This window comes from Artibeus jamaicensis, unplaced genomic scaffold, assembly GCF_021234435.1.
Source record: "Artibeus jamaicensis isolate MK-2021 breed Jamaican fruit bat unplaced genomic scaffold, CSHL_Jam_final contig_465, whole genome shotgun sequence".
NCBI lineage: Eukaryota > Metazoa > Chordata > Mammalia > Chiroptera > Phyllostomidae > Artibeus > Artibeus jamaicensis.
In genome coordinates, this window is record NW_026521843.1 from 6,332,267 (window position 1) to 6,359,882 (window position 27,616).

Sequence of the window (27,616 nt, forward strand, 5' to 3'; positions counted from 1 at the left end):
GGAAGCTCCTCACAGGAGAGGCCAAGGTTAAATGAGACAACAGAAAGGAAAGCCCGAGAGGGCTGGCAACCACCAGTTCCTGCCACCACCAGCAGCTTCTTACGTAGTAACAACAGGACCTAAGCAACACCTTCCTAACCCAGACCCGACAGAGCTGACAGTGGGCACGGCCGGCGTGTGGCCCTGGCCCAGCAGTGCTGGCCTTTGGTGAATGAAGGCCAAGGTGAAGCCCTGATGCTCACATCGTGCCTCCCTTGTAGGGTAACAGGCTGTGTTGAGGCCCCACTCTGTGCAGCGTGCTGAACCTGGTGACAGGTGAGACGGGGGCGAGACGGCGCAGTGCCCACCCTGCGGGGGGCTCACAGTACACACAGCAGAGCAGACCACGGGGAAACCAGTGGCCGACACCGGCCAACCGAGCACCAGGGGAGGCAGAGGGAGTTACCTTTGGGGTTGGCACTTCCGTGTCACTAAAGGGTGTTGTCATTCTGATGGCCGAAAGATTTCTTTAAATAAATAAAATATTTTAAAGTTCAATTACAAAAACACTCAGCCAGTCCCTCATTCAGAAAACAATTCATTGAATGCACATTCGGAATGAGAATATTCTCCTGCAGTGAGTAAAATGAAGATTCAGAGGGCCACAGTTACAATTTTATTTTCAAGTTGATCAGTTTAGTGCCATTATCCAAATGCTTAAACCAAAACACGTAAACCACTCAAATGACACACTGCTGAGGTCGGATCCACAGCAGCAGGGGCTGTAATTAATATGTACTTATTTTAGAATACACAAACGTACATATACACCTACGTATAGAACGAATGCCTCTGTGACAGCCCAATTACGGGATCGAAGGGAGAAGTAAGGTCAAAATGCAGGTGGCTGAGTGTTCTGGCAAGTTTTCAGAATAACTAGTGAGGTTGCTGACAATCTCCTTACAGCGATGTCAGAAAGCAGGTAAAAACCAGAGCGGCCGCCTGCCTGCCCAGAGGAGTGTGCTCACGCCTCCTCCTGCGACTCCAACCGGTCCAGCGGGGACAGAGGCACCTGGTGCTTGGCCACGCCCCCTTGGACATGAGTGGGACATAAACCTGAGTGAGATGTAGAAGGGCCCCAAAGGCAGTGAGAGCTGGGATCTGCACCGCGGGTGTGAACGGCGCTGCTTCAGAGTCGGCTCCATGCAGAGAAAAGGCCCTCACGGCTTCCTTCTGGCTTTGCTCGTCTTCGTTACAAACGTGTCCCAGTCCCTACCCGTGACGGGAGCTGATGTCCTTCACATGCAGAGACTGACCCCGCACATACCTCAGAGTCGGGAGGAGAGAGGGACTCGGCAGGAGGGCACCCACCTGGGCAGGGAGCATGTGACCGGTGTCATATAAAGAGCGACAGAGTCCCAGCACTTCGTTCCCCAGGCCTGCCGGGGGCTCTGCTGTGCATCTGGTCAGCATCCCTGCAGCGAGTCTCACCCAAGGATTTTTCGTCACGCTCGTTCTAAGGGATTGCAAGGCATTGGAAATGGCTGAAGTGGTAACAATTGTGATAAGAAATTTTAAAGTAGAAAAGAATCCCACTTTTCTAAGTAGAATGCTTTGGACAAACTGTAATCATAATGCAATTATGTGGTCCTTCAAGCCCATCCTGTAGAAGAGGGGAAGTCTCCGGAGGAAGGTGAGCTCCCCGACTGCGGCGTCCACGGGCGCCCAGCAGCCCGGGCGCAGCAGGGGGCAGGCGCTGAAGGGCACAGGCTGCTCTGAAGCCCCGGCCACCGTGCTCACTTCTGGCTCCTTGATCTGGCTGACTCACTCAAGTCACTTAAACACTCTTGGCCTGGCTGGATGGGTCTGGGGACGCCCCCTGGCCTTTCAGGCCTGTTTTTTCCACTGTGAAAAAGCAGCCGAGTGGGCGCCCCACAGAGCCGCTTTGTTTGATGAAAGATGCCTGCAGTTGTGAAGTGTCCCTGCTGCTGGCAGGCCCTCTTGGTGTTCACCGCCCAACACAGCTTTTCTTAGTTAGTCCTGTGACTATGACGGTGGGGTCAAGGCAGGGGTGAGGGCGGGCACGGCAGAGCTCAGCCTGGGACACAGACTGAGGGGGGCCACAGGCAAGCAGAACGGGGATCACACTTGGAGCTTCATCCAGTTCTCTCACTTCTAGAACACACAGGCCTAGGAAGGCTGCCCTTTGTTTTCCTTCTCTGGCTGCCATTTCACAAACACATCATGACTGACACTTCAAGGGACAAGTTAACAGCACATTCATTCCAGGGCCCCAGGATACTGGATTTACTTATAACATGTGAAAGTAATTTTACTATTTATTAAGTGCCTTTTGTCCAGACACTGAGCACCTAAGGATGGTGTCTTCCTTGAAGAATGTTATTCCTTGCCCCTGAGAAAAAGGTCAAGTGCAATGAAGACAAGGAGACTCACAACACTAGTCTTCGCATCTCAGCTCAAACTAACGATCTGTGAGGACAGAGAATGCCGCTTACTTTGAAGTGCACGCAAAGCTCCGGAGGGCCTGGGCAGTCTTCTTACGCTGAAGACACGCAGCCTCTGCTTTCCTCCTTCTGAGTCTTCTCTCTCTCTCTCTCCCTCCCTCCCTCTCTCCCCCCCCACCCTCCCGGTTCTCTCTCACAAGCAGGCAGCCAGCCCAAGGGCGCTCAGCACGCCCCACCAGGCAATGAGGCTTTGACACCAATCAAAACGCACTTTTCACCAGCGGGCGATGCGTGGACAAGTACAAATCTACGACAAGACCCTTCCCGTGCATCTTCCCTCGAGGGACTAACACCACAAATCTGCAGCTGTTACAGCAGCAGCCACAGGGGTGCAGCCCACCCCGGAGCAGTTACCTTGACTGCAAGGCTGGCGGCATTCCTCCCTGGCTCACCACCCCCCTCTGCTCCAGCTTGCCCCCCCTCTCCCCCAATTCCCTTTCTTTGTGCTGGTTACTTTGGAAGTGCTGAAGTCATACATTGGACTGTCCGAAATAAAAAAGTGCACACTCAAAAGTGCATACTTCTGAGAACCTGTTTTTAAAGTACCCCATTCACGTGTGTTCTCGTGTAAAACACCAACCTAAACCACAGAAGGAGCAGAGACAAACACCTTTATGTGACTTAACCTCTGGTGTCTCTTAGATAGAGGGGGCGTGGCCGGGAAGAGGAGCAAGTGGGTGGGTGGTGCTGTGTTCTAACTCTGATGACTTCTCCACAGAGGGCTGTAAAACAGGCCAGCCATTTACACATCTGCCTTCCCATGTGACTACAAAAAATACAACTTTAAGAAACCAGATCTTTTTGTCTACAAACACATTCAGTGTTTTACATGCAATAAAGGTTTTCAGTGAAGCCAATTTTGCTTCTTATGGGTCAGTGAAAGATTTGAAATGCTCTCTGTTTGAAGGTACAAAAAACTGTAAAGCCACAGTTCGCCAACCCACCAGAGGCATCCTATTTTGAATTTAAAATTTCTCTGTTCTGAGAGATCCATTTTGAGGGTGGAAATCTACATTCAACTCTCGTATTTCCTAAGAAAGGAGAGCACAGCTACCTGTCCAACCAGGGGGTCCCACGTCTGCTTCACACCATCCTCTCCTGGGCTTGTTCAGAAACGGCTCCCCAGGCCCCAGGACGGAGGTGTGGACGCAGCAAGTCGAGCCCAGGCCTCTGGTTCTAACAAGCCCCTAGGTCTGCCGTGAGAGCTGTGCCAACGCACTGTCACCGTCTCGAGGGAAACTGGAGGTTCTGTGACGCGCGACCCCGTGCTGCCGAGGTTCAGACCAGGCAGCTGGGACCCTGTTCTTAAAGGCGATGTGTCGCGTGCCGTCTCCGCCACAAATGACAGAGATCGAAGAAAGGCTGCTTTTCACAGGGGTGTAGATTGCAGTATAGGGAATACAGCTGATGGCATTTTAATAACTACATATGGGGCCAGGTGGGAACTGGAAGTAGTGGGAGGACCACTCTCTAAAGTATATGACTGTCTAACCACCAGGAACCAATACAGAGTAATACTGAATGCCAACTATAATTGAGAAAAACAGAACAAAAAGAGCCCTCTTCAGGAATCCCTAACAGTCTAGTCCTGGGGTAAAGGTCGAGTTTTCAGACATTCTCAGCAGCCCTAAACTGCACGGAGGATTTCTCAGGAAAGCCTCCTGCCTCACCTTTGCAGGTGCAGCTGGGCACCAGCATGGGGAGCATGCGCACCTGCGAGCGTGGGAGGCACAGGTGCGTCCTGGAGCCAGCAGGCATTTGGAATAGGGGCCTACGTGCTCCCGCTTTTTGCCAACAAGGAGCGGCAGTTCACGATGGGCAGCACATGTGCTGGGAGGGAACCTGCCACAGCTTTGTAGGGTCCTCCGCTGAGGGCACGAGAACTGGACGGCCACTCCAGGCAGCGGTGAGTAGTAGCGGCCGGTACAGCCTCACTCGGAGGAGGAGGCCCCAGGGAGGTGAGGGCAGCCAGGGGCTGGCCGGGACGCCGCCTCCCCACCGTGAGCCAGGGGATGCCTGAAGCCGTGCAACTTCTGAGCCTCAACATCCTCACCTCCAAAGTGAGGGAACATCGCCTCCCTGTGCAGGGGTGCTGTGTGAATGGCCAATGTATTTAAGTTGCAATAACACTGTGTGTGCCCAAAAGAGGGGACTTTTCAACTCATTCCATAGGAATTCTCAAGTTAGCATTGTAAGCTCTGTTCAAAGAGAGTTAAACAGCTTTCTGCTTAAAAAAAAAGTAGAACAAAATTACTCTGTTGACATCATAAATCAAGTGTTATTATCAATCACTGGCTGACATTTCTGAATAAAAAATTTGGGTTTTGGGCAAGAGAACTTTCATCTATTTCTTTCATTGGCTCATTTGAAGGTACTGAATTTCTAAAACTTGATAAACCAAGGAGTCTAATTTCATGCGGCCACTTACACATATTCACGACTCATAGGCGGCCACGCTTGTAGGAGCAAAACCAAGTGCTGAAATTCAACCTCCTGGCAGCTGGACTCCAGGAGCTCGGCAAAGAGCGCGTAGCGGTTCTCTTCGTTTTCAACGTCAGTCATGGCCACCTGGAAGTTCAAGTGCACATGTGAACCCGGTGGCAAAGGCGGGGGAACTGGCTCGTAGAGGAAGTCAAATGTGGTTATTGTGACCACTTTTTGGCGATTTTTACCAGGCACTGAGGGAAGTTCAACAACATCCCTTTCCACCTCCATAAAACCTTCAAAAACTCCCCACCTTTCCCATCTCAAAGCCTTAAGTTAAAAACAGTTTGAAACAAATCACAGTATGGGTCTAATGTTCTTTACCAAAAAAACTCAAACAAGTAGATTTCCACAGAACCGGGTTACTGGCATTCAATATATGTTATGCTAAAATACTGAATCATTTTATGGGAAATGATGAGTTCAACATACTAACATTTAGCTGATTTTTTTCTTTAAATTATTCTAAATGCATTTCTACTTTTCATTTTAGCATTTTTACTACTATTCATGTTGGCTAGAAAATTTCTCTAACGTGAAGTTAAAGATTTTACTAAAGTGCATTTGTCATATGATATTTTGCTACAAACAAAAATGAACTACCCTTTATTCTCATCTCTATTTCTAATGTAAAACAAGTCACAGTCAAATGAAGAATGCCCATTTTGCCCTGGCTGCTGTGGCTCAGCGGATTGAGTGCTGGCTTGCAAACCGAAAGGCCACTGGTTTGATTCCCAGTCAAGGCACGTGCCTGGGTTGCAGGCCTTGTCCCCAGTTGGGGGTGTGCAAGAGGCAACTGATCAATGTTTCTCTCCCCATCTTTCTATCTCCCTTCCTCTCTAAAAGTAAATAAAATTTTAAAAGTCTAAAAAGAAAGGAATGCTCATTTTCCCCGCACTGAAGACCCAGATGACATTTCTTTCACGCTGAGGCAGTCCTAAAACAAATCCCATCCCCAGCACCTCTGTGGGTGCAACAGTTCGCCTTTTTACACATACAGGCAGTTTTCAACACCAAGCCGGCTGGACGCTGGCTCTGTGGCTCCCGGCCCCTCGCAGCACTGACTGCCCAGACCGGGACTGGAGACTCAGAGGGCAGCTTGAGGTGGGAATGAGCGGCTGCCTCTGTATTTGCTAACCTGTCTGCATCAGTGCATGTTCCCAAAACAGCCACTTTAATGGTCACTCTGGCTCCGATCCCAGGTGGCTTCCGGAGAAGGCTGCACCACGAATTCTGCGTTCGCACCAAGTGGGTAAGTGCCATGAAACGGCCGGGGACTGCGACAGAAGCCCTGCTCACGCCGTGGCCAGGCAGGCCCCACACACCGGCCCCGAGGCCCGCGTCACTCTTTCATGGAGCAATGACTCAGTGCACGTCACCTCTTCTGAGACAACTCTACACTCCAGTAAGGAGGCCGACCCTTCCAGGAGCTGTGTGTGAATAGCCCGAGTACTGCCTCACTTTACAGGTGAGGAAACAGGCTTATGTGTCCCGGCTACGTGGCTAACAGGTGACAGAGTCAAAAGATAGTTCTGAGCAAGTGGCAGAGACAACATATAACCGGATCAGGAAGTTCTGAATCAAGAACTCAGTAAGCTACGTCAGCTGTGGATTATTTACATTGGTAGCCTAACTGGGAGTTTCACGATAGTTCCTTACTTGTACAAAGAAATATTTTCTAACAAATCTCAAACTTAAGCCATCCTCCCGCTGTTTCCAGACTTCACCGCCCTCGACTCCTCTCCAGCCCCAGGGCCCCTCGGGTGCTCTGCATCCATTACGCACACGTCTACCTCGGGGACCGAATCTGCTTCCTCGGCCCCGCACATTCTTCCCCCAGGAAGCTGTGAGGCTCGTTCTCACGTCCTCAGACTTCCTCTGCCGTCACCTTATCGGGGAGCACACCGCACACCGCGTGAGCGCCCCACCTGAAGCGCACTCCGCACCCCTATCTATCTCCCTCGTCCTGCGCTGTTCTCCTTCTTAGCGCTCACAAGCCTGTGGCATGTGAGATATTTGCTTATTGCCTTTCTTTTTCCATTAGAGTGGAAGCTCCTTAAACACAGAGACTTATTTCTTCACTGCTTTATGCCTACTGCCTAAAGAACTAATGCACAGATATACAAATGAATGAGTGAAGATATAAAACATTTTAACACAGAGTGATGTCAAATATTCAGAGTTGCCATAATTTGCCGTCTGTTCTTTTTTAATTACAGACAGACATAAGGTTTCTAAAGAAGACGCCAGCAGGAAGGAAGTCACAGGAGACCCTGAGGCGGCGTGCTTACTGACTCTGCGTCTCGGCCACGGAGGCCTTGCTCAGCCGTGGGGTCTCAGGAAGCCCCTCTGAGTCTCCTGTGTCCCAGCTGAGGGACGGGACCCCACACACCTCGGGTCCCAGAAGGTCGGAGTGTCTGGAGCCCTGCCGCTAGGAGAAGGGTTGGGAAATGGCTGCTCTTTTTCTTAGTTATAATGTGAGTTTTTACAGAGTTCATTTGTAGAAAACATTCTGTGTGTAAAAAAGACTTAAAAACAACGGAATGACATGTTGCTAATGTTCCCAGCAGCGTCATTATTCCAGTTTCTACAATTAGCTGCAGTATGATTAAGAATAAGTTCTCCCTTACATGACACACAGCGTGTAATGGGTCATTTGCTTCAGACCATGAAAGGGAAGAGATCAGGAACAAGTGATTCATGCTTTCAATACCAGTCAGATTTCTTTCTTTTCAGAAAGTGGAACAGCCTGTAAATTTTATGTACATTAACTGTCATAGGAGAAGAAAAAAGAAAAGAAACTAAAAATTAAACCTTCATATGTTTGTTTTCATATTAGTGTACGAATAATAGTTTCCACTTAAAAAAGTATTTGGTAATAAATTTCTTTGTATAACACATTTCCAATGTAAATATAGACTTTTTAAGAGTATGTCTTTGCCAGGAAACATTTGCTTCTGAATGCTTACTAATCATTTCAATTATTAGTGAATTTTCAGAGCAATGATCTCCATTTTTAAAATACAAATGTCAAAATTATAGTAACTTATCACCCCTTCTGTGCATGCATGCCTGAATGTTACCTCATATCTTAAAGGATTTTAAATCATGACTCAGCTCTTAAGAAAGCAGTTTTAAATTCTCTACCACTGCAGCTGCAAATGTTTAACTTCATATGAGAGAAGATTTGTGTCTACATATTAAAATATTTAAACTGATCTAAATTTAACAGGCTAATATAAGCTTATTTTCCCATCAAGTCATACGTTTTAAAGATATATTCTGATAACCACAACTCAAAATAAATTTTTATAAATAAAGATAGAAGTTAAACATAGGCAAAGAACTTCCAGCCCAGAGAAAATCGTTTTAACCCATTTTTCCCTCCTCCTCTCTAGACGCACAGCAATAAACTATGAAAATAACAGAAAAGACAACCAAAGGCACACTCTCAACGGTGGGGGAAGAGAGGAGGCTGGCCAGCCTGGGAGGCCAGCACGGACACCCCGCGCAGAAGCCGGGTGCCCTGCACGCCCTCACGAGGGGAGGAAGGCCCTCGGACCCAGTGTCTGCTGCCTCCTGACCCAGAAGCAGCAGCGAGCCCCGGTAAGGCCATTTCTCACCAGAGTTCCAGAAGGAAGGGAGAAAAAAGGGCGGAGCTGAGAGAGTATTTTAACAAATGACATTTAAACACTTCCCAAATTTGGTGGAAAATACAAACCTACACATTTAAGAAGCGGAGCTAACCCCAAAGAGTGAGCCCAAAGAAATCCATGCCAAGATATTATAGTCAAACTCTAGTGAACCAAAGACAGAATCTTGAAAGTAGCCAGAGAGAACAACATATCACCTACAAGGGAACAGCAGTTTGAGTAAAGGGGGTTTCTTATCTGAAGCCATGGAGGCCAGAAAAAGGCAGCACAACTGTCAACCACATATTCTGTCTACAGCAAAAAGACCCATTAAGAAAAAAGGGGAAATAAAACAATCTCAAATAAAGAACCCTCCCTCCAAAAACAGAAAAATCTGTCACTACCAGCCCTCATCTTAAACGCTGGCTAAAGGAAGTTCTCCAAACAGAAAGGAAATGATTAAAGCAGCAGCACTGGAGCATCAGAAGAAAGAATGAAGAACATAAGAAGAAATATGGGTAAATGCAATAGACTATCCTTTTTTGTAAGTTTTATAAATTATATTTTATGATTAGAACAAAGATTACAACAGCTGATACGCAGGTAACGAGATTTAACGTTGAAAAGGTAAGAAGACCCACACGAAAGTGATGTTTCCACATTACACTCCTAGGCAAGAACGTCTGCCTCTACCGCTGTTCTCCAGCACCGCACTGAAAGTTCTAGCCACTGCAATATGGCAAGAAAAGGGAATAAAAGGCATACAGGTTGTGGGAAGAATTATATTTACAGATAACACAGTTGTCTAGTTAGGAAACCGTAAGAAATCTTAAAAAAACAAAATCAAAAGTTAGGAATAGTAAGTTAGCAAGTTCACAGAATACGATAGCAGTGCACAAAAATCACGCGACCTCATGGTGTGATGTCAGTGCGCCTGACTCCAGATCCAGATCAAAAATCAATCACATTTCCGTTTACTAACAATGAACACGTAAAAACTGACAATAAAAATGTTCCATTTATAATCACCTCAAAGAAAATGAAATACAGGTGCAAGATCTATGTTTAAAAAAATCATAAAATGTTTATGAAAGACATCAAAGTAAATCACATGAATGAACAGATATACCATGTGCATGGATGGAAAAGACTCAACGTAGTGAGGATGCCAAGCTGATCCACAGGTTTAATTCAATGTCTAACAAATTCCCAGCAAGGTTGTCTGCAGATTTAGACAAGCTTTTATAAAATGTATATGAAAAGACACCCTAGAATAGCTAAAACACACCTTACAGAGAATAACAAAATGGGAGAAATCACTGGAATGACTCCTCATGATATTAAAGTGTATTATTTAGCTACAGTAAGAAAGCTGGTGTGGTATGGCAGATGAACAGACATGAACATCAATGGTATGGAATAGAGAACACAGAAATGAATCTGCCCAGCTGACTTCTGACCCAGCGCAAAGGCATTTCAATGGGAGACAGGGTGTTTTCAACAAATGGTGCTGGAGGGATCTGATCTCGTGGAGGGAAAAAAGGAAAAAAGAGCCCTTCATCTAAACCTCACACTTTAGACAAAAACTACTCAAAGTATACAAGAGATTTAAATATGTTAAATGTAAAATTATACAGTTTTAGGAAAAAGTAAGAGAAAGGCTTAGGGACCTTGGGCTTGGCAAAGTGCTTCTGCTCACAAGGTTTGCAGAAGTGTGCGACCCACAGAGAATGGTCTTACAACAGCTTTTAGAATGTTTGCAACTCATCCTAGTGAAAGAGTCCAAGATGAGTTTGCCTTAATGCCAAACTCCACTCATCAGAAAGGAGTACAGACACAGTGCTCCCCCACCACAGTTCAAAAGATAAAAAAGGCATTAAATTTGTGGGTCACAGACCTGAACAGAAAATGTGTTGCAACTGACAGCAATGTGTTGGACCACAAAACACTGAGTCTATATGAAGATTTCAGCAAGGAATCCCCTGAAATAAGCAGCCAAGTTCACTTGTATACAGTAAAAATTTTATTACAGTATATATTTACAATTATTCTACTATCAGCTATTGTGAATTTATAAATTAAACTCTATCATAAGGGTGTGGAGACAGCGGGACGAGGGGCACGGTCCACCCAGGGAGGCCGGCCCGGGAGGAATGAAGAAACAGGACACAACCCACGCACGTGCTGCTGTGCTCCCAGGAGTGACACGCACTTCCACGTGGGTAAAGGTGACGTTTTACGAATTAAGTTAAAAATTTTTGAGACCTATGATAGGGAAAAATACTTTGCCTTAAAATAAGAACAGGAAAGATTTCACCTTGCAAATTTTTCTTCTAGGACAGGCAACCAATTGTGCCATATGAGCCCCTATAAATGCGCACGTGTTTACTTTACTGAGAGGCTATGGAAGCCTGAGTTTTCAGGCCAGATTTTGCTTTTCAGTTGGAGTTGACGAGGTATTAGCAGCGTAATTCATGGAGCTAGAGACGTTGTCGCTGTGGGGTGTCGCTCGCACCCAGACTTGAGGGTTGGCCCCGCCCCGTCACAGCTCTGTGAGCCTCAGTGCCCTCCTACGTAATGGTAAGGTAAATAACACCCATCGCATCAGGCTACTGCGAGAGTAACAACACAGTGTAATACAGTGTGACACACAGACACTCACATGGCCAGAGACACAGGCTCTGGGGTCAGACAGCACTAGGTCTGGACTCCAGTTCTATCATCCACAAGCCGAGTGACCCTCCACAGGCCCCATGACCTCATCTGAAACACAGACATGGCAGCCACTCTGCAAGGCTGCTCCCAAGATTAAACACAAAACGTGCACCCAGCACACACCCTGCAGTCCCCTCTCCTCCCAGTGATGCCGCAGACCGGTGACCAGACGGCAGACCTTTCAAGCAAAGAACTGTAATTTATTGAGTGAGATGCTCCAGGTCTTCAAATACTTGGAGGACCCACTAAATACTGCTGCTCTCTCTCTGCTTTAACCATCTGAGGAAGGAAGGCCCGTTGCGCTCTACCCTGACATCTCAGGCCTCTTGCTCCTCCTACCTGGACAAACATGCTGCGACTTGCAACACAAAAGGCAACGGGCTGGTCAAAAATCACTGTCAGTCAATTATGGCAAATCCACACAAAACTGTATCCATCCAGAAGCGCCAGGCCACTCGCTCAGGAAAGCTGCCCCTCGCTCGCAGCGAAGCGTTCTGTGTGCTCGTACGGGGGGCAGCGTCTCCGAATCCCTCCTCCTGCACGGCAGGAGCATCAGACTGAGGGTGGGAGCCCTGACCCGCCACCATTTTAAAAGGGATCTTGGACAAGTTTTCAAGATTAAATATTCATTTATTCAGCAAATGAGTGTCTATTTAATGAGTGTCTTTAAGATTCCTGTTCGCATGGAATTTATATTCTAACGGAAGACAACAGATACCATATAATAAACAGACAGATACAAGGATAGGTAGGAAGAAGTCAGCAGACAGTGATTAGAAGAGAATTAAAAGGGTCATCAAATAGACTGTGACTGGGTCACTAATTTAGGATGTAGTCATTTTAGAAACGGTGACATTTAAGCTAAAGTCTGGGGCGGGAACTACTCCTTTCTGGACACCCGGCCCCTCTTCCACCGAAGCTGACTACGGAACTGGGGCGCCTCCGAGAGTCCCCTGTGTTTCTGGGAAGGGCGCTTCGTGCCTGCTGCAAACATATCTCAAGTGTGCGCATCTGCATTTTTAACGCTAAACATTATCTTTTATGTGACTAAGCAAATAATTCATGGCAGTGGGTCTTAAATTTAATTTAATGTAACATAAGACTTTGCACACTAAACTCTCCTACTGTTCTTTGAGCTCTGTCTGACAAAGAAGTACTTTTTTTTTTTTTGGCGAATGAAGGCAAACTGGCCTCTGACCAGAAGGGTAAATATGTTTCTGCATGTTTCAAAGTAGGCAAAATACTTGATTTTGTAATGAAGTTAGAAGTTGTCTTAGACAAAATCTTTCTGGTCATGGCTTACAACTATGAATTCAGACACTGAAAAAATTTTTTAATTTAAATTATTATTGTTCAATCACAGTTGTCTGCATTCTCTCCCCATCCCACCCCCCCCCCCCCTCCAAGCCCACCTCCCTCCCCACTGAAATTTTTAAAGGCAAGACTTCAAGCCACAGGTTCTTTTTTTTTTCCCCAACATAAAAGCACAGGAAAACAGGAGGTGATGGGGTATGAAATTTTTTAAGAAAACATCAGTATTTTGACCCACATTTTTCATGCACCAGTTAACCAGAAAATTACAAAACCTGGAAAACTCCAATAAATTGTACCCAGGGGATTACACAACACACCCACCCTGTCCCCCACTCTCCGTTCTCCTCTGCCTCCCTCACCTGCCCCTGCCCGCCCAGGTGGGGCACATTTCTGGAGTGGAAACGAAGGCCTCTCAAGCTGTTGAAAAATGAGGGCCTCTGAATTTTTAATTCTGTTAACTAATCACCAGAAGACTAGTATGCTGTCTCTCTGAGAACCTGTGAGATAGCAGGCTCCACAGACTCCGCGTTTAATTCTGCAGGAGCTGGCTGGTTTCCCAGCAACACACTGATTTGTGGGGCCACTACTGTGGGCACCTCGAGGATAATTAAATATTAAGTCCCTCTTTGATGCATGCAAAGTCCGCCTAAGAGGATTACCAGCCACAGTAAAGGGAGCAGCTCCTTATTTTCTGGTAATTGAACACTGCAATATCATTATCTCTTCTTATCTTTCCTCTAAGAATCCATCTCCATACTTAATATTACCTTTGAGAATGGAGAAAAAAACAGGGAGAAATGAGAGAAATGAGACCCGGAGCAATCAGCATTTCGGGGACTTTTCGGTATTTGGGATGTGAGGATGAGGAGACTTTAATGTGTGGAAGGAGTGACAGGCGCGGCGAGCAAATCACTGTCTAGCTCCTCTAGTTCAAGGCTCCGCTTTCTACACCCAGCAGCCAAGGCTCACGGGTAAGAATCTTCCCCGAGATTATAAAACAACAGTGGAGGGAGGGCAGAGACGCACGCACGCAATTCCTCCGCTAGTGCCCTGACTTTCCTCTGCTTTGTGAAAGGTAACACAGCTTAAAAAATTAATAATAACGGGAACAAACGCAATTTTCCACCACAGGCATAGTTCTGTGACATCCCAGTATTGTTGTTCCCATTCTGAAGCCACATTTTTGTATTTATTTCGATGCAGCAGGCAGTTACGTAGGATTACAAGAGATCCCCCAACCAAATCCGCTTGCCCTTCGACACAGATCTGAATCAGAAATGGCAGACTGACACAGAATTCTTAACTGTAAAAGAGGAAGAGGAGGAGATACTCGTTGATTTATTTTTGACAAGACTATAGATGAATAGCGTAATTAAGGCTACGGTAGTTTTATTTCCACTATCAAATCCTTTAAAACTCGGATCGTTAGCTGCCTAGAACAGGGAACTGTCCTTACACAGGGAGAGGAAGAGTGAGGGGACATGAGAGGGCTTCGCCGGAGCAGACAGGTCTGGGAGAGATGTTTTCCAGAGGGCCTGCAAGAGTGCGCACGGCCGAGGAGACAGTGATGTAACAAGAGGCCACGCGTGGGCTTTGCAAACGAGAGAAGGCAGGGTGCAATCGAGTCAAGTGAGCTTGGAGAGGGGCTGCCCCGCACCGTGGGCCTGGAGAAAGGTGAGCTATGAAGAAGTCAGAACCTCAGAAATCACTGAAATCAGACAGAAGCTGCAACTTCTTCTCACAGTAACTGGAAATTGAAAGACGTTTCAAAGGAGAAATGTGGTTTCTGAAGCATGTGGGCCCAAATATCACGGCATGCGTCCCAGGGCTTCAGCACGACGGAGAAGACGGACGTGTTCCCCTTTCCTGTCTCCACGTTCCTCCGTAAATGCTCAGGCTGCGCAGATCTGACCTAACACAAAGTGAGGCCCCAACCCACCCCCGAGAAACGGGCCACGTCATCCTGCCAGGCTCCAGCCACCAAGGAGCTGAGGCTGAGGAAGTTGGGAGGCTAGGGAGGGGCAGCGCATCAGGAAAGCACCTGACCAAGGGGACACTCGCCTGCTTCCGGACGAGCCAGATCTGAAGCTCGCGTGACAAAAACTGTAGGACTGGAGTCGAAGCTTCCCTCTGGGATGTGCCACAAACCTTCCCATGGGCTGAAAACAAGCCTCCCTATAACACCGACTAGGTCAAGGTCCTGGAATATACTCCCCAGGCTACTGCACTTGTGTTCACAGTCTGCCCTTTAGAGAGGCTGTTACTGGCCTCTTGATGTAATTTGAGGCAAAATGATGGACTGTTGGTAAGGTCAGAGTGCTTCATAGAGAGTATTATTCAAATATGAGTGATGTTTAATACAATCCATTTCAGCAGTCTGGCAAAATTAGAGAATATTTGATAAGTCCATCTTTTTTGAATGACAGCTAACAGTACTCACCTATTTATCTCACAGGGGGAAGTAAGAACATATAACAAGTATGAAGATGCTCTGAGATCAGTCTCAAGAATATTATCATTCATTTTTTAAAGTACTTGTTCTTTGAGTATAATAGTAAGGACATACATATAAACTTTAAAATCAGATGGCAACTCAAGCTGGAGTTGACTTCCCGGAAACCCTCTTGCAGACGAGCCCATGTGGGAAGGCCCAGTGTCTCACTGTTATCGGCACGTGGTCTGCACTGCCTGCTAACACTCAGGCCTGGGGCTACGGGCTCTTCGGTCTTCTGTCTTCACAACCCATCAGTTTCGAAGCCAAGCCAGACTTCAGGAGCTGCCACAGCCCTTGGACTGGGAAATCAGCATTCCCACGTACCCCACGACACGGCCTTCGGGCTCTGAGCTCCAGTGCGACAGCTTCCGGGGCTTGGAAAGCCGATGAGAAGCACCCAGGAACTCAGAGTTTTCACGATAGGAATGGAACAAAACTTTTAATAATTGTAACAGTAATAATAAATAATTTAAGCTCAAATGTGTGGAACTCAAAGTTCAATTATATTTGAAATGGTTAGGGAAGGTTCCAGAGAAAAGATGGCCTGTGTGAACCTTGAAGGATGGATGGCGTGGAGAAACGCGTGGTTTGCTACAGCGTTGCTGCCTAGCAACCAGGGAAGAGAGGGCTGAGGACCGGGGTAGAGCACGGAAGACACGAATTAGCTGAACTGCATACTGCATCCCGCAGGGTGAGCCACCGTGGTGAATGAGTACTGTGAACACTCCTGACATGTCTTACGAAGAGAAAATGACTCACACGTGTGCGGTGACAGGCCATCTACCCTGCACACGTGCCTTCGAACATATGGAGAACCAGGAACTCACCCGCTGTTGCACATGGTTCATGACCACACAGCTAGATGGATGCACATACTGGATGTCGGTGTGGCCGACTGTTCACTTGAAGGCAGTTTAATCAAGAAACGACTACTCATTATCACCGACAGGGACAACACTGGATAACCCATCAGGTGCTGCCTTACCTGCCTCTGGGGCCAAGTGGCTCTGAGAATGGCTTCCGTCCGAGAGAACATGAGGAGCTTGCCGTCCTCCTCCGTCAGGTGGAACGACTGTCCCAAAATCTGCAGCACATGGACCCGGGGCCGCACGGGCCGCGCGTCGTCGGCACAGAAGGGGCGCAGCCACGCCAGCAGGTCCTCGGGGGAGACCAGGCCTTCTCTGCGGGGCAAGATCAAGGGTCAGACAGAACTGCACAGGCTTCCTTTTCCAAGCACACACGTGTAGTGACTGGCTAAGCTCGCAATTGTGGGGTGACTTTATTTTTCATCTTGAGAGTAAAACTTTAGGTCTTAAATGTCTTATAGCAAACCATATTAGCTATTTAAAAACTATGTAAACTTCATATTAAATTAAGTTATATAAAGCTGGTAAAAATAACCATTAAACACTATGTCCTTAGCTGTTCTATCTGTTGTGTGAAGTTTAATAAACAGTGTGCTTATTTTAATTAATGATAATAACAGTGTCAGGCATCATTCCAGTAAGTTCATACAAACTATCACCATTGACAATAACTGGGCAAAGCAGATGTTATAAGTTCCATTTCCCCCACTTTTGTTGAGACGTGCCTGACATGCAACGCTGCACTAGTTCACGGTGCCCGACACACTGGCCTGATGCATGTACTGCACAGTGGTTACCAGGATAAGCACGGCTAACGTCCATCGCCTGGTGCAGCTGTAAAAGTTTTTTTCTTGAGAACTGTTGAGACCCACTCACTTCATAATTTTCCAATACCCAGTACAGTAAAGTACAGTCACTTCACAGGTGAGGAACGAGGCCTCCTGGAAATGGTGTAATGTGCCCGCAAACACCTGCAACAGTTCACGCCTCGAACCCCGCGTCCTCGCTCCCACTTTTCTCCGTGACAGAATTTCAATATGGGGTTCGAGCACCGAATTTCATACCTCCCGAAAGATAAACTATGAACACTTGGGTTTTGAAGAACCGTGTAGTCTAACAGGATTCAGAGAAGAGGATATGCTGTGCCAATTCCTGTCCAGTATTAGAACGCCTTCTCTTGTTACCCCCCACGGACCATCTCAGGAAAACGACTTACTGGTGATGATGTCGGTGAGCTACCACTGGTGACTTTTGAGAGGCTGCTCATCAGAAGCCGCCTACCCACGGGGCCCTGGAGACCCGGGACAAACAGCGAATGACACAGGTTTGGTTGTAACCAGAGGCTATGAGGCCTCCAGTGACAGATCACCCAGACCATATCCCAGATTCCCTAAGACCACAAGAAATCTTTAAACCTGAGAAGAATAAAATTCTACGAGAACACCAAGTCAGTGGTTTTCAACCTTTTTCATCTCAGGGCACACATAAACCAATTACTAAAATTCTACGGTACACCAAAAAATAAATTTTTTGCTCATCTGACAAAAATAGGTGTGATTCTGATTCATTCACACCAGACAGCTACTGTTGTGTTGGCTGTTGCCATTTTTTTATTTGACAACCTGGGGGAAAAGGGTCAGCGCCCGACTAGACAAACAGTCAGGGACTGCGTGTGTTTAAAATCCTGTGCTGCAGTGCACAGGTTGAAAATCGCTGCACTAACTGTATACAGCTATCGATGCAACTGTATGGCAATATAAATTAAAAAACAGAAGTTATCATTTGTATTTGTCAATAAAAGAAACCATAAAATGCTGCAGATAGTTGGCATAAGCATTTCCCAAGTTTACAAAGTCATTTATTAGTTTTATCTGTGTGTCCTTAATATGTATCAGAAATGATAAAATTGGTTGCAAAAAAAGTAGAATGCCACAAATACTTCCTGCATATCTACTATGTGCACTGATGGTGTTGCGCTGTGGTAAGAGCATTTCTGGGGGGGAATCCGATGAACCTGTGAATCCTGGTCCCATCCTTTCCTAACAGCTCTTGACAAAATTCATGAACGTCGTCACTTTCATTCCACACTTAAGTAGACAAAGGTCCTGCAAGTGTGTTTCTTGGAGGAGTCAGTGAAACCAAGAAAATGCACATAGAGCCCTGGTACAGGAAGTGGCGCAGAGGAAGCACTTGAACAGCAGCAGCATCAGCATCTCTCTTGCCACCACCACCACCATCAAACTCTGTGCCTGACGACACAGACGGAAAGGTGCACGGCCTCTGCCTCCCAAGAACTACTAATGCGATGGAACGGAAAGACTCTACGTGACTCTTCTCCAAATTACTAATACGAATTTGAACAATCTGCAACGTGCTAGGCCTGGATTAAGAAGAAAGTGGACGGCAGGGAGCGAGGGCCTGTGGGGAGAAGAAGGGAGGAAAGGCAAGCAAGTCGGTGCGAGTACGCTAACAGCGAGAGATGCAGATGCACGGACTCCATACGGGGCCCGGCCTCCGTGCAAGGACCGACCTGCCCAAATGCACACTCCTCTCACCGCACATGGTGCCGGGTGTGGCGCACGTCTCAGCCGCCATGCAACCACTGGGGCATCTGGCAAGGAGTGAGACAGAACCGCAGGTAACATATGCATGATATGTTAATGGCATTACAATAGCATAAAAAGCACGATTCTTTCAAAGAATTATCACCAGGTTGTATTAAAAAACAATTCCTGGGAAGGCAGTAATCCTGGTGGGCACACAAATCCGATCTCAAATCTTAACTTTTGATAAGAGCTGGTGAGCAGTTTGTGGCTGCTCTTCCTGAGTTTCACTGATCCACACGAACAAACTCGCACGTCACTGCAGCGAGGCAGAAATGGTGACCGGAAAGCCATACACGTGGCCAGAGGCGGCCCCGAATTCTGCGTGGTGGAGAGTGGGCGGCCATCCCTGCACAGGGTTCAGCGTCACGGAACGCAGCCCCCACACACCGCGGGGCCTCAGAGAACCTCGGACGGCTTCTTTTGCCTCGCGGAGCATGAAGAGTAAGAAGAAATGGGTGCAATTTGTTCTCATGGGCTTTTCTTTCTTTTTTCCTTTTCCCTTTTGTCTTTTCTTTGCTTTAAAAATAATGTGACTGAACGTGACTTCCGGTGAAGTCTGAATGATCAGGACCTGCTAGGCACACACAAAGCTGGCACTGTGGCTCCGTAGCAACCTCCATAGACAAACACAAACCCTCACAGACCCAAGAGCTGTAAAGGACATCTCTCCTCCTGTCTGAACACTGCACAGAGGAATTCCTCATTAACTACCTGTTTCCTGAATGGACTGGATTCTGCACATTCTTTAGAGAATCACTAATATACTGGTTCACGCCTATGGGTCATTCCAGTTAGGAAATGTTTTTAAAGGTATATGAAGGCAAGGGAATTAAAAAAAAAAAAAAAAAAAAGGCCGAGCCAGGGAGAAGCTCGTGGGAGAGCAGAGAAAGCAGAGGGAAGTGACACCTGCGGAGCCGCACCTCCGAGCTCGGGCCACGGACCAGCCAGCTAGTGCCTGAGAGCGAAAAAAGTCGGAGAGAAAAAGTCAAGAACCCTATGATTTCACTCATATGTGGGATATCAAACTGAGAGTAAGACATGAACAAACAAAAACACACAAAAAGTCATGCACAGACAACAGACTAGGGTTACCAGAGGGAAGGCGGTGGCCGTAGTAAAGGGTCACGGGGTCAAATGCACGGTCATGGAGATTTGACTTTGGGTGGTGAGCACACGATGCAATAGATTGGTGATGTCTTACAGAACTGTACACCGGAAACCCATGCCATTTTATTAACCAATGTCACCCCAATACATTTAATTTTTTTAAAGGAAAGAAATGCAGAATTGTAAGCTCCGCCAAGACCCACTCAAGTAGGATCTTCAGGCGATTCCTACGCACAAGGCCACCAGAGACGCACGGCCTTGCTGTCCTTCGCTGGGGTTCTGCAGCGTCATGAGAAGGTGGGCTATGGCGAGAGGAATTCACAGCATGTCCTTACCTGGGTGACCTGAACAGTTAGACACCTGTCTGAGCTTCATGTCCTAACTTGTAAAATGGATATAATACTGCGAAGAATAAGGTTGTTCTGAGAATTAAGTGACTTGCTGAATAGCCCTTTCAAAGGTCCTGGCATAGAGGAATGAATGCTCATTAGCCTTTTTTATTTTAAAATGTGTGGTATTATTTTCTTTTTATAAAGATTTTACTTATTTATTTTTAGAGAGAGGGGAAGGGAAGGAGAAAGAGAGGGAGAAAAACATCAATGTGTGGTTGCCTCTCGCTCATCCCACACTGGGGGCCTGGCCCTTGACCCAGCCATGTGCCCTGACTGGGAATCAAACTGGCGACCCTTTGGTTCATAGGCCAGCACTCAATCCACTGAGCCTCACCAGTCAAGGCTAAAATGTGTGTTAGTATTTTCTTAATTCCAGATTTGATGGATACATTATTTTAAAACATTTTTTACTGATTCACTTTAAAAATTCTTGCTTTTCTTAGGCAAACTAATGAGCTAATTAATTCTTTACACAAACTAGAATACAGATCACGCTGTTGGCCCTCCGTATCCATGGGTTCTGCATCCAGACTTAACCAATCACAGAAAAAACCGGCATTCTTGCCGACGTGCGCTGCGTAGCTCCGCCCAGGTGGCTGTGCCCGCCACGACACACCCAGTTTTCCCTGCCATTGCTCCCCACACAACACAGTGTAACAACCATTCACATGACACCTGCCTTGGACTAGTCGGGCATTACAAGCGACGACCTGCAGCCTACGGGAGGACGTGGGCAGGTGACACGCACAACACACACGGTGCCGTCTCAGTTAAGGGACTTGAGCACTTGGAAGTGTGTGTCTGTGCGGGTCCTGGACCCACCGCCCACAGAGGCCCAGGAACAACTGTATTCTCAAGACGCGATGCTACGGACGTAAACAACGGGAGAAAGCATGAAAGTTCGTACAGCAAACTTAACACGCGTGAGCCTCTGCATAATTAACTGCCTTATCCTGGCCTGCAGACGTTATCAAAGGTTTCTGACCCCATCTCTAACCCCTCAAACACTCCACCCTCACGTCCAGAGACAGGAAGGTGGCTGAGCTGAAAGGCTGGCTGGCTGTGCAGGGGCCAGGCCCCACCGCGGCCACCCTGGGCTGGGTTCATGGGACCTGCGCCAGCACAGGTGAAAGACGGGGGGCAGGACCTCTGAGGGTGAGGCAGGGGCTGGAGTTAACAGGGACCAATATAAAAAGACAGGAAGGACATGCTGATAACGGCACAAATTGCCTAAAAATTAAGCACCAAACCAACACTTGGTGGTAGCCATTAAGGCACACACCCAAACTCTCACTTTTCTGTGCAATCTCTGTGCCAGGAAGACTACACGGTGGTGTCTGCCCAACCTAAGAGCATGAAAGAGAGAGAGAGACAGAGACAGCGAGAATGATGTAGAGAGAGAGGGGACCACTGGGTGTCCACGTTCCAGGGCTGGGACTGAGTAGGTCACCCAGAGGGAGGGCGGGGGCACAGAGGCCTGGCGTGGCCTCCTGGAGGTCAGGCAGTCGTGTCAGGCCAGGGAACGAGTGACCTGAGAGGGTCCCTTTAAAGGGCCCGAGTCCCCGTGTCACTGTGCCAGGCACGCTGTTAGGCAGGGAAACTGAAGTCAACACTATCAGGTTTCACTGTGATTCCAGAAAAGAAATAGTTGCTGGGACTAAAAGTTGTAATTTTGTGTTTCTTCCTCTGTTTTAAGAAAAAAAGAATCCGTTAAGGGTTTTTTTTTTTTTTTTTTTTGTTAAAAAGCCTCTGTAACTGTTCTCTGGAATAGAAGAAAGACCTCATTCTGCGTCTCCACTCCCTGATGTCCGCCTCGTTGGAAACCGAAGCTTAAGAAACTAGTGTGTACTCACGAGACCCAAGCTGGGTTCTTCTGTATGTTTGGCTGGAAACTCACTGAGAAAACACAGCCTTCCGATCTTTCTGAGATGCCCCCAGTGGACGAGCCCGAGTGGCCCCACGGGAAAGGGCTTAAAGCAGTGCACGTGGAGATCCTTTCGTCGGGTGAGGCCAGGACCCTGCTCACAGACCCGAGAGCAGCGCTGGGCCGACCGTGGCCGTGGGGAGCAGCCAGCCCCCTGCGGACCGACGGGCTGTGTGGGGCAAGGCAGCAGCAGACGCGGCCTCTGGAAGGTGGCTGAGAATTTCCCACGCCACACCTCCGCCTGCTCTGCTCTCTGCGGAGTCCGCAGCTGCCCAGGCATCTCCCTCAGCCTGAAGTCCCACTGTCCACCTCTGCCTACTAAAGGGCTCTGATTTCCCCACCGGGCGATGTCGCCCGGTGCACCGTGCCCCGACTTCCCCAGCAGGGTCCAGTGCTCCCTCCACCTCCCTTTCTGCACTGCACTCACCACTCTTAGTAGAGGAACCAGGGCTCTGGGCGAGCTGGCCAACCGTGAGAGACTCTGGGCCCCTCAGGCAGACGGTCATTTCTTACCCACATTTAACTCCCCGTGACTTAGCACAGAGCATGGCACACAGCAAACACGCAGAAAATAACTGGCAGGTTGCAGGGAAAGGCCCCCATGAGCCACTGCTGTAGCTCCCTGACCACCTGGAGGCCCACAGGGAAAGGGGTGGGGACGAACTGCAAGGCCGGGGCAGAGGAAGCAGAGGGCCGTGCGCACCGCCGCGTTTTCCACGGTCACCTGCACGGCTCGTCCTCTGTTCTTTCACCCACGCCGTGGGCACGGCGCAAAGCTTGGAGACCTGCCACCACGGCATCGGGGTACTACGCTGCGCGTCAGAGCCAGACTGGAGTCCTGGACCAATGCCTAGGCCTACGACTCCAGGAAAAATCAACTTCTCTCTCTGAGCTTTTCTGTCCTCAGTGAACATGGCAGCAACATAAGCAGCCACCAAAAATAACAATCACTGAATGTATAAAGAGGAAGATGTCAGAATAGCAAGTAAATAAAATATAACTGTTTACACATTTTGATCAAAACAATATAAAAATGTATCTATACCTGAACAATAATGGCGTAGGTAATATGCAAATAAAAACAATTATGTTAACGGAACTATGGAGAATTTTTCAAACACTTCTTCCTCACTACATATTTTCCATTATTAAAAAAAAACTGGGGCAAGGAGTTACAGGGTCGACACGGATATCAGACATCCGAAAGATTTTCGTGGTCAACACGGATATCAGACATCCGAAAGATTTTCATGAACTCTGGGAAGTATTTAACTATTAATTCACTGTTGCTATCATTCCTCCCCCTTCTATTACATGCGAATGAAAAAGTCCTTTATGAAAATGGCATTAGAGACACACACCTTTCCAGACTCACACAGCCTGGATACTGAGTCCTCTGACAAGACAGATCAAGCGTATATAAAACTTAAAAAGAATAATATAACGTATATGCTCCAGGGATTTCCATACCCAGTCCGTACAGTTAACTGTGGCTGCAAACCCCTTCTCCTCTGAGAATCTCAAAGCCTCTCCGTGGCCTTCCGAGGAGGAAGCCAAGAAGACAGCGATCTCTCTTAGCAAACAAGGCTCAGAAGAGAAGATGAGCTCAAGCTGATGAGTAAGTACCTGCAACAGCGCTCTAGTCACGCAGAAAGTATTCAGCTCTTTCTTCAGAGTCACCTAGAAATGTTGCTTAGTCTTGGAAGCTGCATGTATATACAAATATATGGAGATATATATGAAACGTAATTCTCAGTCTCTGAGGAAGGCCAGCAAACGAGACGGCAAACTTGCTCCCGTCTTACCCCTTGTCCACGCTGGCGCGGACGGCTGCAACCACCCCTTCCAGGACCTGGAGCGGGTCCCGTGGCCCGGCAAGGTCAGCGCTGTCTCCGCTGTGAAGGGAAAAAGAGAAGCACTGATCATCTGCTCAAGCCTCAGACATCAGCTCATTTATACACAGACCACCCGGGTGGGTGGGGGCGGGGAGGTCACTGCTGGCTCAGAGCCCTCCCCGGTCTACACAGTCCACAAAGGCGCCGAGCCCTCTCCTATCAGCATGGATACGAAGGTGAAACATTTTCTTCCCAGAAGGGACTCATGTTCCTGTTTTCCATCAAGAGAATAAAAAAATCTTCTTGCATTCTCTCATCCAAAAAAACATTCAATGAACATTAAATACATGAGCTGTTGTAAACATTAAGAATGTCTTGGGTTGACCAAAGAGTCTGTTTAGTTCTTTCCCTTAAATGAAAGAGACATTTTTCATTTTTACCAATATCTTTATTTGATTTGGATATTTTGAGTATGTCGGCTATCTCTCACATGACAGAACGCTGACTGCTCTCAATTAATGTCTCGATTTGATTGCTATCAACTCCAGTGGGTGGACCAGGCTTCAGTTGGTGGAGCAGGAGAAGCTTGCAGCATGGAACTCCGCAGGACACTTCCGGCACCTTCAATCAGTGCAGCGTCTTCTCTGTAGGCTGCACAATCTTTTGTTTTACATTTCAGCTGCATTTTTACCTACCTTGAAATAATAAATCACAATATGCCAAAAATGTTGCCTATTTCCTTCCACCTTCAATATTAAAATCGCCCCACGGAAATTCACAAACTTGGTAAGATTTTTTAAAATGGGGGACGAGATGACGACTGGCACAATACAATCTAACAAAATCGTTTCAGATGAAGTTAACAACAACTGAGCACCACAAGAGCCATCTTATGGAAAAAACAAACAATTGGCCAATCCAATAATAACCACCCAAATTCTCCAGTAGGCCTATTTATCAAAATACTCATATTTGCATGGTACTTAACAGATAATCAGGCACTGTTAGGGGTTTTATCTACATTCTGCTGTTTAATATCCCAACAGCCCGGGACAGGCACTAATGCTATGCCTATTGCGCAAGTGTGTGTCTAAACCTGTAGTGAATTTGAAAAATGCGACAGAAGAAAAAGAAGTTTTAGGTAAATTTTGTGAATAATTTAAGATACATGATTTAAATAATGCTGAATTCAGTTGTTTTCGTGGCTTTGTTAATTTATGCTTGCTAAGTTTTAGTAACTTTCTCAAACGTGAATGTTGCGAATATTGTTGATAGGAGTCTCTTCTCCTTTGAAAAAGGGGTAGTTAAACTCCTGATTTAATTCACATTCATTGAAATGTCTTCATGTGCTGAGCACAGTATTTATCAGATCAGAACCAAATCAAGTCTTCAGTAGAAATGGGTGCAGCAAAGGAGGGAGAAGTAAAATTTACGCCAGAATTTTATAAATGTAAAACTATAACATCATTTCATTTTAATGATGAATGAAAATGTGTAGTTTTTAGTAAATACACTAAATTCGTCGAGCATAAATACTCATATTATTTATTTTTGTGGGCTTCATGTAAAACCCTGATTTGAGAAACAATAAGAAGATGACCACAAATCAAAAGGCGTGAACTGTGGCCATCAAGTCTCTCTCATCATTTTAAAGAGGAAAGTGGTTCTTGTACCACCACCACCACTGCCAAAACCAATGATGCTGCCAGAACAAAGCTTTATTAATTTGGCGTTTGTTATTTCTAGGAAGCGTCACACTTTATTCTCTCTCTACATATGAAGTCACCCGACACCTCAGAGCATGACGGTGAAAACTGCATGAAGCTGGGTAATTACACTGATAAAGCCTCTTTTGATTGCAGTTCAGCTGCTAAAAACTGACAAGCATTTAATCAAAAAGTTCCTGAAGAGCAATACAGAATTACAAAGAATGCTTACAAGGAGAATGAATTAAACACAGCTAGATCTTTTAGCCTAATTGCATTATTCACAGAAAGCACTTGATGCCTCATTATTTTCTCAGCGTAACTTCCCCCTCTCATTTAATCCTCTGGGATCCCTTCCTGTAAAGACACCAGCACTTTGATATAAAGTTAGGCTTCCCCAATTGTGGGGTTTGTGTTTTTGTTTCTGCCACTCGTGGCAGGTAATTAATTCTTCAGCACAGGTTAACCTTGCCTTGTGTACTTCCTCAGAGCCTCAGAGGACCGTTTTCCCACCACTCTGTGAAGGGAAAGGAGGAAAGCAAGGTTTCAGAACCCACCCTGAGGTCACCACCAGCCTGATGCTTAGCTGTTTCCCAGGCCCTCTGGCCTTTTCCTTTACTTCAGGAATAATGTTGGGGGGGAGGGGCGGTGTCTCACCAGAAGTTAGCAGCATCTTACACAGAACACCAATAATGAAACATTTTCGTGGGTCTCTATTCTCAAGACACGAGACTTAGGGAAATCTAATCGATCTCTCACTTCTGTACAGTGCTTCTTAGAAAATGCTTCTACGTGAATTAATTTTACCTCAAACAAGCACTGTTCCTGGCAGCACAGCTCCTTGGGTTTGGCTTGGTGGCTACTGGACCACTCACCTCAATGCAGAAACGATTTTCATGACTGCACTCTGCACGATGTCCCTAGGCGAGAGGTCCAGGGGGCCCACGGCCACCTCCAGCAGCTGCTGAATCATCCCCAGAGGCTGACCGTCCAAACACATGGCCACGGCTTGCTCATGAAGTTTCCCTTTTTCCGACCGGGACAGATCATAGAGGTTACTGTATTTCTGCAGTATTTCCTGGAAGAAAAAAAAGTGGTATTCAACACCTCAATATGCAATAGAAATTAAGTGTCTACATGTTCATAGTGAAACACTCAGGAGGTTCTCCAAGCAAAGACAGGGAAACCAGAACCGCCCCGGAAGAGCGTGCACGGGCTGGGGAGAGCTCGGGCTCCAGGGCCCCCCAGGCTGGCGGGCAGATCCTTGCCCCACCAGTTTTTAGGCAGTGGGCCTTGGTGATCTCCAAGTTCAGTCGCCATGACCCCAGGGTGACAGCAACAGGCTCTTGTGAACAGAGGCGGTTGTGAGCGTTAAATGAGGTCAAGTAAAAGCCAGTCCTTCGGCACCCTGTCACGCACAGGGCAATGCTAAGTCCAAGTTCCTCTATTATTATTATTATCGTGCTACAGCCACATGACAGTTATAATCTACTGAGTACCAACCACGAGACCCAGGTGTTGCATGGATGTTATCTAATGTAATGCTTATGATAATCCCTCAGGGGGTCTTCATTAGCTCCATTTTAACAAAAAGAAGATTGAAGATCGAAGACGCTAACGTGCCCCCAAGTCACGCAGCTAGCCATGACAGGCGCCAGGACGAGACTCTGAAAGCCTCCTGTCCCCCACCCCGTGCCACAATGCCCACCCCCCCGCCTTGACAGTATGTGCCAAACCTCAAGTGACAACAAGGCATTTAAGAAACAGGACTCAAACTGTTGCTGTCAGCATGCCAAATATGCCACTTCGCACTGACAACACCTTTCAGGTTCTTCACAGTTTCACAAATCACCCTGAACACACGTTTTTGTCTTTCAAACCACCACGTGATCACTGACTGGCTAGTTCATGATTCTGCAGAATTACTGGGGTGTCTTTTTTTATTGTGGTAATGTTGTGGTTATGTTTAAATGTATCTTTTAGAAGTAGGTATGGGAATATCTGTGGATAAGATAAAATGACTGGGATTTTCTGTAA

At 47.0% G+C, this 27,616-nt stretch overlaps 1 protein-coding gene across 2 annotated transcripts in view; it reads right to left on the reverse strand.

Moving 5' to 3' along the window:
• Nucleotides 1-27,616, reverse strand: part of NBAS (NBAS subunit of NRZ tethering complex) — a 253,645-nt gene that overhangs the window by 14,779 nt on the left and 211,250 nt on the right. For both annotated transcript variants that reach the window (XM_053666925.1, XM_037151717.2), the window contains 5 exons: nt 26,455-26,657; nt 23,844-23,933; nt 16,129-16,324; nt 4,933-5,072; nt 1,351-1,495 (listed from right to left, as the gene is read on the reverse strand). In XM_053666925.1, the coding sequence (XP_053522900.1) occupies nt 1,351-1,495; nt 4,933-5,072; nt 16,129-16,324; nt 23,844-23,933; nt 26,455-26,657 (774 nt within the window). The remainder of the gene's footprint in view (nt 1-1,350; nt 1,496-4,932; nt 5,073-16,128; nt 16,325-23,843; nt 23,934-26,454; nt 26,658-27,616) is intronic.